Consider the following 15,609-nt stretch of genomic DNA (forward strand, 5'->3'; position numbering starts at 1 on the left):
AATGTCCGTTGCTGGAGCAGGACTTGCTGGAGAGCCCAAGTACAAGTCTCCAATATACAGTGTTCGGGTTACCGGGCTAGTTCCTCCTCGAATTCCAAGTTATGATTACAGTATACCAGTTTGCTATCTCCTATATCGTAAATCTTGTTCGGACAATCCAGCTATCTTTCACCTTATAGCATTTCCTCGTTGCTAGAGCTTAACCGCTGACGATAAATCATATCTTGGCTTCAGTAGACCGTCTTATAAGATCATCATATCTCAGGTATGCGCCGAGAAGCACTTGAGCACCGACCGCACAACTGCAGCAGAAACGTTAGTATATTTAAAAGACGACAAAGACAAAGACTTACTCCTCCGGCTTCGAATATTCAGCAGGATTGTGACTAATCCCATCGCGACATCTCACGAAGATCATGGCAGTGGGCACTTTATGGCTGGTATAAACACTGTCATGTCCAGCTCCGCTCACCAACTCTATGGTGCCGCAACCCACCGAACCGCAGGAATCTCTGACACATTGAACCATAGTAGCATCGAAATTCACAGCCGGTGAAACCCAAAAATTGTCAATCGCCACCTTGAGGCCATGCTCGTCACTAATTTTCTGAAACTGTTTCCTGCAAAGTGATTCAATCAATTCCACATCGGAGTCTGCTGGAGCTCGAATATCCAAACCCAGCTGGACGTTTCCGGCGATAGTGTTAATACTTTGCGGTGCTGAATTGATTACTGCAATCGTCGCACGACCGCCACGTTCAAAGATCGCACCCTCAGTAACGATCTTGTTGGTAGCAACAATCATCTTGGCAGCTCCAAGAAGAGCATCACTTCTACTCTCCATAGGTGTCGTTCCGGTATGGGCCTCTCGTCCAGTAATTTGTATATTATACCAGCGCATACTTTGCACCCCCTTGACTACAGAGGCTGGCTGCTCCGCTCGATCTAGGATTGGGCCTTGTTCAATATGTAGTTCGAAATGGGCGAGAAGAGGGTTAACATCGCATGAAGACGGGACGGTTCCAAGGTACCCAATCCTTTGAAGTTCATCCTTCAGTGTGGCGCCTGCATGATCCACTCTCGAATGAGCCCAGTCGGCGGTGAATGCACCTCCCCATACCCCGGAACACAGCATGGCTGGTGGAAACCGAGCTCCCTCTTCATTTGTCCAATTCACCACGGCAACCGGTGCGTAAGTAGTGATATCATGTTGGTGAAGGACCTTCAGAACCTCGATTGCCGATATCACTCCCAAGATACCGTCGTATCTTCCACCCCTCGGTTGAGTATCCAAGTGCGACCCCAGACCGATAGGTGCTAGGTTATTGTTCTGGCCCGGCCGAATGGCGAATATATTGCCCATTTCGTCAATTTTGTGATGACAACCATATTTTCCCGTCTCTTCGACGAACCAGTCCCTGACTTTCTTGTCATCGTCGTTTAAGGCGAGGCGATTCATGCCTCCATCTGGCGTGCTAGACAGTGATTCAGCGATTTAGTACATCCCCCAGGACAAATTCTCAAAAACTTACTTGCCCCATGAGCAAGAGGCATCCAAAGTGCTCATCAATCGCGTGGCATTGATGGAGAGACCTGCGTATTTTTCCGATAGCCCCACGGAATCCTCCGCCAATTCAATGGGCTGTACGGACTGTGTGGTCATTGTTGCGGATGGATCAGTAGTTTCTTCGTTGTGCTCGACCTAGAACTGTTTTCTTCTGGTCTTGTGGTTTTCTTGCAAGTACTTTTCAAAGTCGTCTATTGAACTGAGATCAAACTGATATACATTGATCCACTGTCGGCCGGTCAATAGCGGGCGTTTTGTGATACAGTAAAGATAACGAAAGATAAGGAAGCGCGGCTTCTCCGACTCGGTCCTGGCGACGCTTCTTTTCTACATGTGTCGAACAGCCTTTATTTAAGAATATGTTAAGATCTGCGATTATTTTGTATACCTCCTAAAATCTCCTATCTATAGCTAAAAAGAAAGCATGGTTCTGGGCTTGCTTCAGCAAGTATGATCCATGTGAGTAGTATACAAAGAAGCACAAGAAACGGAAGTTGATTACCGCTCCGCACGAATCGAATCGAACTTTTTCCTAATTCGATTCGAATCGAATTAATCCTGAATATGACTATTCGTACGAATTCGAACTTACAGTCGATTCGAATTCGATTCGAGGTTCGCGAACCTATTTGCTCTAGTCCCAATTCAGAAGGCGGTAAGAGATACTCGGCAGTACTTTTGTTCAACACCATGTCCAGCTAGAGCTCCGAAACGAATATGAATAATATTCATATTCATGAATATTTGCGAATATGAATAATATGAATATGAATTAAATGAATATGAATATGACCCGTATTCATATTCACTAAATTCATAAATATATGAATATTCATGAATATCCACAAAAGATGAGGGAGGCAGCTGAATCTTGAACTCGCTCCTAAGATCAATTTTGAATAGTTACTTACAGAAAAACTATATACAAACAGCAAGCTTACTAAAATTCAATGAAAACCCCATTTCCTAAATCCTAAACATTTTTATGCCGAGTCCCGGTGTTCTTTACCATATTGTCCCTTAAGGAATATCAGCCATCTAAACGTCTCAGAATTTAAGCAGTGTCTCCGAATACCCAGAACATCTTGTGCGTTACTAAACAATCTCTCAACGCCTACTTCAGCAGACGGAATAGGAAGATAGTCTTGTACAGCTTTCAACATTAGGGAGTAGTTAAAGGCATTTGCTTTTCACCATTTTAATATCTAGTTAGGATCCCCATCTTCTATTATACCATGAGACCACATCTTAGGGCTTAAATCTAGGTACCAATCAATGTCTGATATTATGTCTGCAGATTGCAGAGGCTAGATTTTTTTAAGCTTTTTCTATAATGTCCCTGGCATACCTGGTAGACGCTCTGCACTAGAGGAAGAGGTAGGGCTTGCAGGATATTGTTTCTTAAGATATTCATGTATATCAGAAACAATCACATCTGTATCAGACTTGCTCATTTGAGCTCGGATGAAGGAGGTCTTAACCTGTGGATCAAGAATAGCAGCCACGTAATAGATAATATTGGAATCCATCTTCTTGGTGAATTTATCTATTTTCCAGATTCCTCCTTCAACAGCATTTTGAACCTCCTTAGTAATCTCTTGAAAGTTGCCTTCGTTATTTTTGATATCGTCAAGAATATCATCAAGACTTCAGTATATTGGAAGGCTTTTAGTAATGCTTGGGCAATGTTTCAAGACAGAGTTAGTATGGTCCCAGAATGGCTTCAGGACTTTCTGAATTTGTCTTAGTGTTGACCAGTCACTATCTATTGGTTGCATTTCTCGAATATCTAGATATTCACAAATAAATTAAGTGACTTCTTTTCAAAGTCAAAGAGCTTCAGAGACCATATTGTATGTTGAATTCCAGCGAGTGTCAATATCATAATTAATTTACTTGCAGGGAGAGATATCCTTCCATGCCTGCCTTCACTAGGGGCTGTTACTAATCTATAAGGCCAAAAGACAGATCTTAACAATAGCACCTTTCATTGAAATTAGTGTTTCAGGTGAATGATCCTTCTGTGATGGCATCTCATTAAGTATAATATGTGCATCATGGACTGTACTGGTCTTTAAGGATACTAGAATATCCTTACAGATAAGATTCAGTATATATGTAAGACATCTAATGAAGCTATTCTGACCCCAGAACCATATAAGTGATTTTATGCGGAATAGACTATCTTCCTCGTTAAAATCTTTTAACAGGTCTGCATAAAGATAATCGCAGAGTATTAGATTATTTCCAGCATTATCTCCAGTGATTGTTAGAAGCTTATATTCAATTTAAAACGCTTCAAGTATACTTTTGACAATTATAGATAGATTTTCACTAGAGTGCAATCCATTAATCTCTTTAAACTTAAGAAGATCTTCTCAAAGCTTAAACTCTGGAGTGAGCCAATAGCCAATAATAGCAAGAAATGATATCTGGTTATCTAACGTCTAGATGTCAAGTAAAAGTAAAATTAATTGGCAGGTATCAGCTAAGTCCTGCTTTAACTGGTTCCTCCAACTTGAATATTTACTCTGAACTCAATTTCAAAGAGTATCTGCAGTTTTGATAGGACAGTTAGCATTTAGACTCTTAAGGAGTTCTTTCCATGTAGGATGTTTAATAACTGTAAAAGGCTGCTGTGTTTCAATTATCTAGCAAAGAAGAGCCTGTATGGGATCAAGTCCAGACTTAGCTAGTTCTATGAATATATTAAGAGGCCCAGCTGGAGGTATAATTATGTTCTGTTTAATATGGTATTCTTTGTAAAGGTGTGTAGCTAAATTGGTCGTAGCATCCTCTGCAGTAGAGTTCTTTGATGACTAATTGCATCACTTACATAAAAGAAATCTATCATTTCTGTGATAGCCTTCTTTAGGATACCATGTAGTCTCAAGGCCTATAGCATTAAAATAGTCGGCAGTCCAGCTAGTACGTGATCTCTTTCTTTTTTTTATTGGAGTCTCGTCGAACTCACTCTCTTGGTCCAATTGAGAAGAATTGTCTGAATTCTGTTGAGGAGACTTTAATCCTTGTGAAGCTGATTTAGATGGTACTAAACTTAGTTTGTCGGAAGATATGTTTTGGTGAGGTGTAGGCACAGGCTCATTAGATAGAGTAGACATATCAGAAGGTAGAGATTTAGGGGAGGAAGAGTCAAGAGTATCTGCTTTATCGCGCCATGGAAAAGCGTCAGAAACTATGCCATTATTCAAGGCATTATAATCGCGACGAGGTCTCTTTCGAGTTATTCGAGGAGATGAATCATGAGAAAAAGCCATGAGAAGAGGGTATAAACAAAGCTCTGTAATAAATAAGGAACAAGAAGGAATATCAAGTGAAATACTCAGAGACAGATATTTGGAAAAGAGAATTAGGAATCTGGAAGAGTGTGGGTGCACTAAGGTGCATATGCGTACGTACGAAGCACTTGAGTCAATCTCAATAGGTGATTCTTGGGTTCTGTGTTCTGTTGTGTCTGTCTGTCTTAATGAGGCCCTGACGCGGTCTATATAGTCCTTGCTTGACGAGGTCACGTGTAAGCCATACGTGACCTCTCCTTGCTGCATACCAGTGCCAGGCATCTCGATTGCACGAAGCAACCAACAAAGAGCCTAATTCCCCCAATTTATATACTAAACAATATTTAGCTTTGTCCGTCACGTAGCTACTTAGTCTAATCCATTCCTAGCTATAATGTAAACAAAAAAGGTAAACATTATGTTAAAGTTGAATACATGAAATGTAATAGTGCTAGTTATACGTGTTATACATGACAAATGAGTGGAGGAATCATTCTAGAGAATTTTAAGTAGACTTGCCGCTTGCAAAGTAAGAAAGCGTTTCCTAGAATGCTCTATCTAAACTACACACCATGATTATATAGGCCATGCACTGAATTAATGATTGAACTTGAGAACTTTATATATATATCTTCTCCTTGAGCCAAGATTCTCGTTATTTTAAGAAAAGGACCTCATACTACTAGTACTATATCCATACTTAAGAGTGATTAGTACCCTTATGGCCAATATAAGATAAACTGAAGAAGCTCGCATCAAATTTGCTGATTCTGTGGTGGTTAATATGTATCTATGTAGGGCACGGCTGTTTGCCGGCACGGAAAAATAGTCCACCCAGAAATATTCATGAATATGAATATGAATATGAATATGGTCCATATTCATATGAATAATATTCATTTTAATCATATTCATAAGTCATGAATATGAATATGGTCAATAATCATATTCATTTATTCATTTCGGAGCTCTATGTCCAGCAATGTACTCGATTTTATATATAGCAATACTGCGTACTCATTTAACAGTCAACTCCTATCAAATAAAAGATATAGTGAGAGCTGAGCTAGAAATATTCTAGGAATAAAATTTTACATAATTTGGCTTGAATCTAACAAGTGGTCAGACAATATGAATAGAAATCATTTTTTCCTCCAAAACGTCAATCTAAGGAATAGTTATCAATTTTGACTGGATAGAGCTGATCTCGTAACACTCTCTATCCTGGTATATTTAACTTTTGGGCAGCCTCTTTGACCTGTATGATCTCGTCCTCCTATCTGCAAATAATTTTGACTCGATCTACATTCTTTGGATCCTTAATTACTGCTGCACAGCGCCAGGTCTCCATTTCTTCATTTCCTTGTATTTCCTTTTCAATCATTTGTCTGATGTTGGCTATCTACGCCTTAGATTTGTCTTCTTCTCTAACGCGAGACATATCAATTGTACAGAATAGTGTATTAGTTATTGTAGGAGGCACTAGAGAGCTGAGAGGGCCTAGGTGTATACCATGTTAGTGAACAGATTGGCTGTTAGCAGCGGTGGCATCGGTGCTGTCAGCACCTTCCAGAGCTTCTCGAGCTCTTGTTGACGGCACTACAACGCGTCCTGCACGCGTCGTTACGGCCGGATCTTCCTCCATCGCGCTTCCAGCCCTCTTCGTCTTCAACCCAACTACCCGGGATCTCCCAATATCCTAGCTCAATATGATCTCTTCCTATATCACAGATAAGTTCAATTTTTTCGAGCTTGCTAAGTGGTCCACACATCAACATAAGATTGATATTTGTTAAGATTCTTGAGGAAGATCTGGTTGCCGAGGATTATGAGCAGTAGTAGAAATATCAGTTGTACGCTCCCCTTTGAGGATTGAAATATCTTGTTGGAGCGTTCTCAACGTTCTTGTCCTTGTGCTTGTTATCTAGGAAACTATCTAAGGAGTGAGGTGTTCTATCCCGTACGGATAAATATCGGCCCGAAAGCTATAATCTTTACAATATTACAAATCAACTTTACAGCTTATATCTAGAAAGTTCGATCGAGTACAGATTGTGGTTTCAAATGATGTCATTTGTATTGAGAATGTGAATATAAAAGGACCAAGATTGCCAGATAGTGAAGTTTTAGATAGTGTGCAAAAATATCAGAAAAACCCCTACTCTAAGAAACTTCTTTGGATGACCTAACCAAGTTAGCACTAGTACGGAAAAGTTCCAATAAAACCGAACTTTGCGAATAGCCTCACTGCTGGCCGTCACAATTCAGACAATGGATTCGCGAATTTTCTGAATGCTTTAGGGACTACTTGACAAAACTTCTATTCTCTTGTCCAAAAAGAGCTCCTTTCTTTGTTAATACGTAGGTAGGCTATAATTCCTTCTTCAATCTTAGGAATTCTATAGTATCTTCATACTAAAATCAAAGAATCGAGGTTTGCGGGTAACTCGATCACCCTTCAATCTCGAGGGTTTCGAGGGTCTATTTGCGGGTGACCATCAACGATCCTCAATATTCAACCAATTATAGTAGGAATATGAGAGTATGTGGGCTATAATGTGATATATCTACAGGTTTCTGTTAGCTCCGCGTCCGCGACGTGATAGATCTAAACCCCTAGATTAATCACTAATTTAGCTTGCTATGAGTTACGAAATTTTCTATAAATCTTTCTTCATTTCTGCTCTTCTCGCTTTGGTCGATTTCACATCACGGGTAGTTGTAGATAAATATTTAGTGTTTTTGTGGGTGCATAAAGCACGTGTACATGTTAATGTACGTACGTACATGAATGGTTAGCAGGTACTGCAATTCTGTATGGGTTCAAAATGTGTGTGATTGTAGCTATCTAACTCACGCCCCGACGCGGTCTTACATCCCTCTATCCTAGACGAGGTCACGTGACGCCCTGCGGCTCAGTGCGTCGGAGTGAGGCATCTCGATTGCTCCCACAAACCAACAGTTTTCCCGTACAATGCAAATCAATAAGTCGTTGTTTTGCAATTTAGGATGTGTATTGATTTGTATTTCTTATAGAAAATCTAATCGGCGTTCGGACATGTCTCCGAGCGCTAGCTTATCTCGGTCTTTGAACAGCGGGGTATGTCTACTCTCTTAGCTGGTTACTGGATGATAATTACTTGCACTGTTGAGTCATGGGGCTGATTAGTCCAGTGCAAGGAGTGACACCAATGTAGAGAAAGACAACTCACCAGCACTTGAACGCCTTCCATGAAGTCTACACGATGACCTTTGACAAAAAAAGACTATATATAACAAAGGCGTAGTTGCGTTCCAGGCATGACATCTATTCCTATCAAGGTTTAAAAAGACAATTTTGAGGATGATAATACCACCGAAAACGGAAAGCAGTTTGGTAGACGATAGGACCTGGAGACCGGGAAACACATGCTGCAGAGTATCTTCGTAGAACAATGACAAGCATTAGACACGAATGATCATCCATCCGGAAGGTTGATACGCAGGTTGAGTAATTTCACGTGTTTCCGATGATGGAACCAGTCTTGTAAGAAGTGTCACCCATGTTCCCATTATCACGCACCACGGAGAATAAACGTCGCTGGTTTTAACAGCAAGATCGAAGGGATTGCAATATCCTGGTCGGTTCTTTGTAGCATACCATAGGAACAGTAGCGAATGGTATTATCCTGACCGCTGGAAAGTTTCGTTGAATTCGTTCCATCCGTCCAAGGTATACGTATAAAAGCCCTAGCTAGCACAGTGCACAAGATCTGCACATAGTTGTAGAGGTCTAGGCGGGAGACGGTCAGAGTTATGCATCGCGAATAATCTCACCGCTAACAAGCCCTTTGTTGCTTAAGTTCGAGAGTACCGTCAAGCTGTTACCGCATTGTCAATCTTGTACCATCGCTGATCCATCCCCGCCTGCAGTCTTGCTTCCTCATTAAAAGGCCCGCGAATACCGCCTCGGAAGTACTTTTGAACGTTGCTGCGAAAAACTTGAATAGGATCTGTGCCTTCCTGGTCGCAGATCCAAGTCAGCCAGCGATGGCCAGTTGTGACATGTGTGATCTCGTCATGATGGATGATTTCCAAAGCCGCAACACTTTCAGTGTCGCCTGCTTTGCGGAACTTCTCAATTGTCATCGGGTTGATGTCAAGGCCACGAGCCTCATGGACCAACGCGATAATGCTGATTCGGGCTCTTAAATCATGGGCTGTTCGAGTTGCTGATTCCCACAGACCGTGGTGTACAGATAGAGCACCAAAATAATAGCCTAGCTCTTCAATCCTAGTACGGAGCAACGAAAAATGCTTTGCCTCGTCATTTGCCACTTTCAGCCAGTCTCGAAAAAAAGTTCGCGGTAGCTCATGTACATTTCGTTCTGTCTGGAATGTTGCAAATCGAACGCAAATATCAATAGCAAGGTCGATCGCCCACAGTTCAATGTTGGCTAGAGCATGAAGCATTGCAATTCTGCTTCTTACTGTACCTCCACGTCCAGGATTCTGGATCTCCCATGGGTTTACCTCTACCAAGCCGTCCCGAGGAGGCTGATCAGGAGGCTTCACTCTTCCCTTGCCTAATGCCATGGGCGAAGAAGAGACCTCCTTCTCGTTGAACACGGTGTACAAGCGATGAGTGAGTTCAATTTTTCGCTCTGGATCTGCAGTACCAAGTATCTCTACCGCCCAGTCACAGAATGATGACTGCTCGTCTAAGACGCGTTGGTCAGTCGTACTCAAGGGCTGTGTTGTGAGAACATCTGAATTTTGATCGTGCTTCAACTTGACCTTCTCGGAAACAGCTTCAAGCCGGGCAAGTCTCACTTCACGACCTCCTTGTGGGTAGTTCAGAAACACAATTTGATCTCTGATATAAATAGGATAGGTGCATGTCTTGATGCCCACACTGGATTCGCCGGTCTCCACATTGAAGTCGTACGCATGCCAGGGACATGATACAACGTAGGCTGAATCCTCTATATCCACACTTGACTCCGCCATTGGACCACCTGCATGCGGGCATTCTGCCTCCATGGCGTAGTATGACCAGCCATCTAGAGATTCGTGAGGTTTCTGACGGGATGGGTCGATGGATGGCAAACGGAACAGCACTAAACGCTTTCCATCAGATAGATGAACCACATACCGCGCCTGGACGAGCTCTGACAGCTCACCTAGCTTGATGGACATTATCCTGGCTGTTCCCATGCGGCGTTATAACTCAGGGACTGGGTGAATTTTAAAGAACAAAAGCAGAGAAAACATTGATGCGGGATCACGTGTAAGCATCGGGCCGAGTCTAGCCGGTCTTGGCATGTCACTTAGTCATCATTTTTCATCTGTTTCTTTTTTCCTCCCCCAGCATGGGCAGGCACCTCTACTCGGTGCTGGGAATTAGTATTCTCACAAAGAAATCTTTGCGAGATGAAGCTAAGATCTGTTCAAAAATAACGATGAAAAATGGAGGTGTTGTGGTGGAATACGCTCCGCCCGCTACAATACCAAAAATTTTCATCGCTGGCCCATCACCTATCTAGGATGGATGACGAACAGCTACGGGAACTGCCCACCTTATCGCGCTGGAATCATTCAGAATATATGGCATGCTACAATGATTGCACCTTCATCTTTCCCAGTGCGCGTGAAACGGAAGGGTAGCTGGGTTCCTTCTTCCCAGGATCCCCTAAACTATCTTCCGACGACCGCCCTTTCAGATAGCCAGCTCTGCTACGTGACACGACCTCGAATAATAATAGATGTGTGTGTACGGGAATCCCCAGATGTTGAGTATCAGCACGGAATATTATTTTTTCCGTTTCACCTACCTGGGGATATCTCCTTGCATGTAATTATCCTTCTCCTCTTTTTTTATGAGAACCAGTCATAATATTCGAATAACATCAATATTATCAGGCTCATGGGCTCTTTGGAATAGCCTTACTGCGTAATCCTGTGCTTCGCGTTATCAGGATGTAGTTAAACCAACAAGATGTTCACCTTCCATTGACTGGTCTTCCTCCGATACGCGGATTTGAACAGAAGGATAGCTAGGTCGGCTGCCTCCCGATCCCCTCAGCTATCGACGTACGACCGCTAGTATCATGAACTCAACCTTTGCTCTTCTCCTTAATAAGGTCTCGAACGCACAAGGATAACTGGATCTGCCGTCCTTCAGGTCTCCTCCGCTGTCAGTGTACGGCCACATATATTATGGATCCAACCCTTCGCTCTACTCCTCTCCCCCCTTGATTTCTCAATACGGTCTCCAGCAGAATAGCTAGATCTGCTGTTCCTCAGATCCTCATCAGTTATTAGTACGACCGCTAATATTCTTTTCTCGTCTCCTTTCTCTATGGCTGCAAACAAAGGACAGCTGGATCTACGCTCTCTAGATCTTCTTAGCTATTATTACATGTTGTCCGTCACCCTTTTTCAGGACTACCACCAACTGTCTGCGCCGAGTTTTTGAACTTTTCAACGAAGAACGTATCAGTGTATGGAAGGATCCAACTGGGTTCTACATCCACCAAAACACCAATAATGTGAGACCAGACTGTTTTTTCGGGACAACAAGATCTACTTATCTAGGACTCATAAGGGCCCTGAACAGTTGCTACTACTAGCATTTCTAGTGGTAGACAGCTGGGATCGCCCCCCAAGTGTATCCTAGGACGCCAAGAAGGCACCATTGCAGCAATGTGTGGAGCCCACACACAACAGCTTACGAACTTCTCGGGTTGTATTGAAGTCTTTCTTCTATCCAGTTAAGCCCTGTTATTGTTGTTTCATGTACTTAGACTGCAGCCTGCAGTCACTAGAACGCAAGCTGCATAGCTGCCTTCGTGGCGGCTGGAACAACGTAACTGATTTAATCAATCAATCATTTCTTCTTTCCACTGTCCACTATCCTGATCACCAAGGCCATTGGGACACGCAGTCTACCACAACTACCGGCTTAAGTGATGCTGATGCGTTAACTCAATGATGAAAGCCCATGATCTGCTTGGTTGTCTCTGCCAGTAACTACTTACAGAGGAATAATCACCACTCGTACGGCTAGATGAGCTTAGAGTCGTTCGAATTATCAAAGGGCGTCTCAATCTGGATGAACTATTGTCGATAATCCGTAAAATCACTGCGCCAAGTGGTCTCAGTGAGCTGAATATACGATTTGCTTGTCAAGCTGCCTCTTTAGACATGTCGTAAGCAGGAGGCTACATGGACGACACTATCGGCTTCTTGGCACGGTTATTCTATGATCATTCCCCAATGTCACCGACAGACTGGCATGTTAACTACCACACCTTTGGCCCTAACCACCCGGACATGAGGACTTTGGGAAAGTTATCGACCCTAAACCAGTTGACCAGGCCAACTATAGTGTGATCGCTACGCAGCCGTTATTAGAAGTCTGGCCCATGTTTTTCATTCGATATCCCTCCCCATCTTGTCGTCCATTTCATTTTAATCTTTGCAGTTCACAGTGTAGTTGCTGATCATACAACAAATGGCATATAAACACTCAGACTGCGTTCATTATGCGTAAGACTTAGTTTCGACCCCTTGTCTCCGTCTTGCTCTATAACGATGAACCGACTACTAACCCTGGCGATAATCTCCATGGTCCACCAAGTAGTTTCTTAAATGGGATCTTGTCTGAGAAGCCGTCAATGGCTCAAATGCGACTGTTGTGGGGAGCCATGCCAATTTACCAGTCTCAAATCCAATGATGAATGTTCCATACTGTGGTAGAAAGCTGGCTGTTAATTACAGAATGTCAATTCGTTTCTCTTCCGCGGTATATGTGTATCCTTGTTAGGTAACTAGATATTCCAGAGCCTAAGATACAATGTGAAACAAGTACAGGCTTTCTTATATAGATTGAGAACGTCCACATGGCCAGGTACCTAGGTAAGACCAGTAGTTGAATAATTATTGAGACATAAATGGTACTACGATTGAACAAACCCAATTTATATGGTTATCTTGCATCAAACGGCGCAATGAGCTGTTTGCCTTCCATTTACCATCAAATTAAAATAAGCTCAAGTACTAAATCATAGTCTATCATAGAAAGCATTAAAGCATGCGCAAACGTTACCCGTATCCTTCAATATTTACTGCTGTGCCTTTTCAACGTCCAATGCCTCGTCACTGACGCCAGTACCCGACAACTTAGCTGCAACCGTGTTGTTAAGCTTGCTGTCAATAGGAACAGAAAACACAGCGGCAATGACAGCCAAGCCACCGAAGGCGATACTAGCAAGAAATACCGTCCGAAAAGAGTGGGCGTAAGCTGTCTTAATAGCATCAGCCACTATAACGCTAATCTTATCGGTTATACCAGGCACGTTGCTGAAAGGATGGGAACCGGCAATATCCTCCATGAGAGTTGGGACAGAAGAGGCGGGAAGACCAGCTTCGATGGCAACCTCTGGAATAACCCCCAGGTTGGTGGTAAGACGATTTTTGAGGATGGCAACGTAGATAGCAGCTATATCAGGTCGACGTGTCAGCCACATCCAAGCAGACGCGTATACATAATCAGAAAATAGTTCCAGCACTTACCAGCAATGGTTCCAGCAACTTGTTTTGCTGAGCCAAGGAAACCACTTGCAAGACCAATATCCTCGGGCTTGCAGTACAATGGGCACATGATAAGGGTGATGAGCTCGAGGTAACCAACGAAAAAACCTCCAAGGGCAGTAAACTAACGGCAAAAAATCAGCATGGAGTGTCCATATACGTGTCCGAATGCAGGAATATCATACCGCAAGACCCATAGCCTGTGTGTTTTGGTTGATGGCAGCCAGGGCTCCAGAGAAGGCTGTGATGGCAAGCGTAATGAAGATAAGTTGGTACTTGCTATGTCTGATGGGCTTCATCAAGATACCAGCTGCGATTTCCCCGACAATGACACCAGTACCGGTGGAGATCTATACAAAGAGTTAGATCTAGTTCTTATAAAATTGTTGCCGGTTTTATCGGGGGGGTGGCATACCGAGAGCCAACCAGCTTTGATGGTGTTGGTAGTGTAAAGACTCGCAATAGCCTCAGGCCATAGGAGACTACGATCGATGTCAATATTTTTTTCCCATTCATTGATTAGAAGCATATTCGTACCTCATAGAGAAATAGACCATATTGCCGACCAAGGCAGAGCATACAGTAGCACTGTAGCCACGATGTTTGAGCAAAGACATGGGCAACAAGGGTTGCTCGATGGGAACAAGGATTTCTATACAAAGTCAGGCATACGTATTTCCAGAATTGTGCAACAGAATTAGAAACAGAAACGTACCGTAGAAGACAAATGCGGCCAAAGAAACGAACCCGACGACGAGGACGCCGACAACGTGTCCGGAGCTCCAGGTATACGAAGCACCGCCCCAGGCTTGGATGATATTAGCATGCGTCCAGTCATGTCAAAGCCCTGGAAACTTACAGAGGCCAAGCAGGACCAAGATTAGCCCGCCAGCATAGAGAACAAAACCAATGTAGTCGAATTTCTTAACACCTTCCATTTTTGACACTCCTTTGTGCTTACTATTCCAGCCGGGCGGGAAGTAGCAGAAGACCAGCAAAATGACAGAGATACTACAAGTGATGATATTCAGGTAATAAGACCAGCGCCATGACTTGGCCGTATTGGCAATGAAGAGCTGTGCAAACAAACCACCGAATGCGGCGAATGGGAAAGTGGTCAGGAAAATACCAGCATTCACAGCTGGACGGAGCCTGTTAGGCACAAGCTCTGCGATGACGAAGGTGAAGGTCAACTGAACCGCAGCAGCGAGACCACACAGGGCGCTACCACCGATGACAGTCGGGACATTCTTAGCTGTAGCGCAGACAATTGCACCGATTAAACCGAGGAACTGTCCTCCGATCAAGAAGTATCGACGACCGAAAATGTCACCAAAACGACCCACGAGAAGAACAGCGACCTATTGAAGTTAATATTTCTGTAATTGGTGGTTATTGTAGAGAGGAAAACCTACACCGGAGATCAAAGTGAACATGGTCGAAATCAGAGTGTAGTTGGGATCAGGACCAAGATCCTTGTTGATCGCTGCCAAACTGTTAACCTACACAATCTGTCAGTTGATGCCAAAAACATACTGTTACAGCTTCCGGCGCAATTGAATAACATACCGGCAAAACATAACCCAAATACAAACTGATACCCATCAAACAGACCGCAATCAGAGACCCGATGAAGTTCTTGCTACGATAGTAGCCATTTGGTAACTGCTCGAGGTCTAAAGCCTCCTGTGGCGACGACATCGCCGCAGTTGTTGGCACCGAGGTGTTCTCTGCGGTAGGAGATTTCGCGCCCGTCATTCTTTGGGAATGCTCGCAATTCCGAACTCTCAAGTTCTGTAAGATGAGGATTGATGGTCAGACCCTTGCGTCGACCGAACACGTGGGAAACACGATCGACAGAGCAAAGCTGAGCAGAACAGAAGTACGGAGTAGGGATGATAAATCAAAAACCGATGATCACTACTGGAAGGAAAAACCAGGGAAAGATGGTGATTTGCAAGATATAAATTCAACTGCGCAGACTGATGATGAGGTCGCCCAGCGACAGACCATACTTTCGGATGAAAACAATTGAATAGTCCGCCTCTTTTTGTTGAAACTAGTGATTGGAGGCGTCGCAAGTGAGAAACTCTGAAGGGTCTTTTACCAATCTGGACCCTATTCCAAAGACTTTCTATAGATTTTTAACGGGTGGGACGGTTTAAAATC

General features: G+C 43.3%; 4 protein-coding genes across 4 annotated transcripts, besides 1 other annotated feature; all 4 read right to left on the reverse strand.

The window, feature by feature from the left end:
* Positions 1 to 217: 217 nt before the first annotated feature.
* Positions 218 to 1,663, reverse strand: TSTA_081340 (N-carbamoyl-L-amino acid hydrolase, putative; the record flags this gene model as incomplete). Its single annotated transcript, XM_002477819.1, has 3 exons — positions 218 to 302; positions 354 to 1,475; positions 1,533 to 1,663. The coding sequence occupies 3 exons, from the start codon at positions 1,661 to 1,663 to the stop codon at positions 218 to 220; spliced, it is 1,338 nt and encodes a 445-aa protein (XP_002477864.1).
* Positions 1,664 to 2,550: 887 nt separating this feature from the next.
* Positions 2,551 to 3,096, reverse strand: TSTA_081350 (uncharacterized protein; the record flags this gene model as incomplete). Its single annotated transcript, XM_002477820.1, has 2 exons — positions 2,551 to 2,753; positions 2,916 to 3,096. 2 exons carry the CDS (start codon positions 3,094 to 3,096, stop codon positions 2,551 to 2,553), a joined length of 384 nt encoding a protein of 127 aa, XP_002477865.1.
* Positions 2,554 to 4,572: a mobile genetic element.
* A 4,149-nt stretch (positions 4,573 to 8,721) lies between these two features.
* On the reverse strand, positions 8,722 to 10,044 carry TSTA_081360 (Rieske [2Fe-2S] domain protein; the record flags this gene model as incomplete). The annotated part of the gene is made up of 2 exons (XM_002477821.1): positions 8,722 to 9,566; positions 9,591 to 10,044. 2 exons carry the CDS (start codon positions 10,042 to 10,044, stop codon positions 8,722 to 8,724), a joined length of 1,299 nt encoding a protein of 432 aa, XP_002477866.1.
* Positions 10,045 to 12,971: 2,927 nt separating this feature from the next.
* TSTA_081370 (siderophore iron transporter, putative) lies at positions 12,972 to 15,198 on the reverse strand (the record flags this gene model as incomplete). Its single annotated transcript, XM_002477822.1, has 9 exons — positions 12,972 to 13,348; positions 13,423 to 13,564; positions 13,626 to 13,790; positions 13,856 to 13,922; positions 13,978 to 14,092; positions 14,156 to 14,248; positions 14,300 to 14,801; positions 14,856 to 14,942; positions 15,010 to 15,198. 9 exons carry the CDS (start codon positions 15,196 to 15,198, stop codon positions 12,972 to 12,974), a joined length of 1,737 nt encoding a protein of 578 aa, XP_002477867.1.
* Between the last annotated feature and the right edge of the window lie 411 nt (positions 15,199 to 15,609).

The sequence above is a fragment of the Talaromyces stipitatus genome, genomic scaffold, assembly GCF_000003125.1.
Source record: "Talaromyces stipitatus ATCC 10500 scf_1105507295527 genomic scaffold, whole genome shotgun sequence".
Classification (NCBI taxonomy): domain Eukaryota; kingdom Fungi; phylum Ascomycota; class Eurotiomycetes; order Eurotiales; family Trichocomaceae; genus Talaromyces; species Talaromyces stipitatus.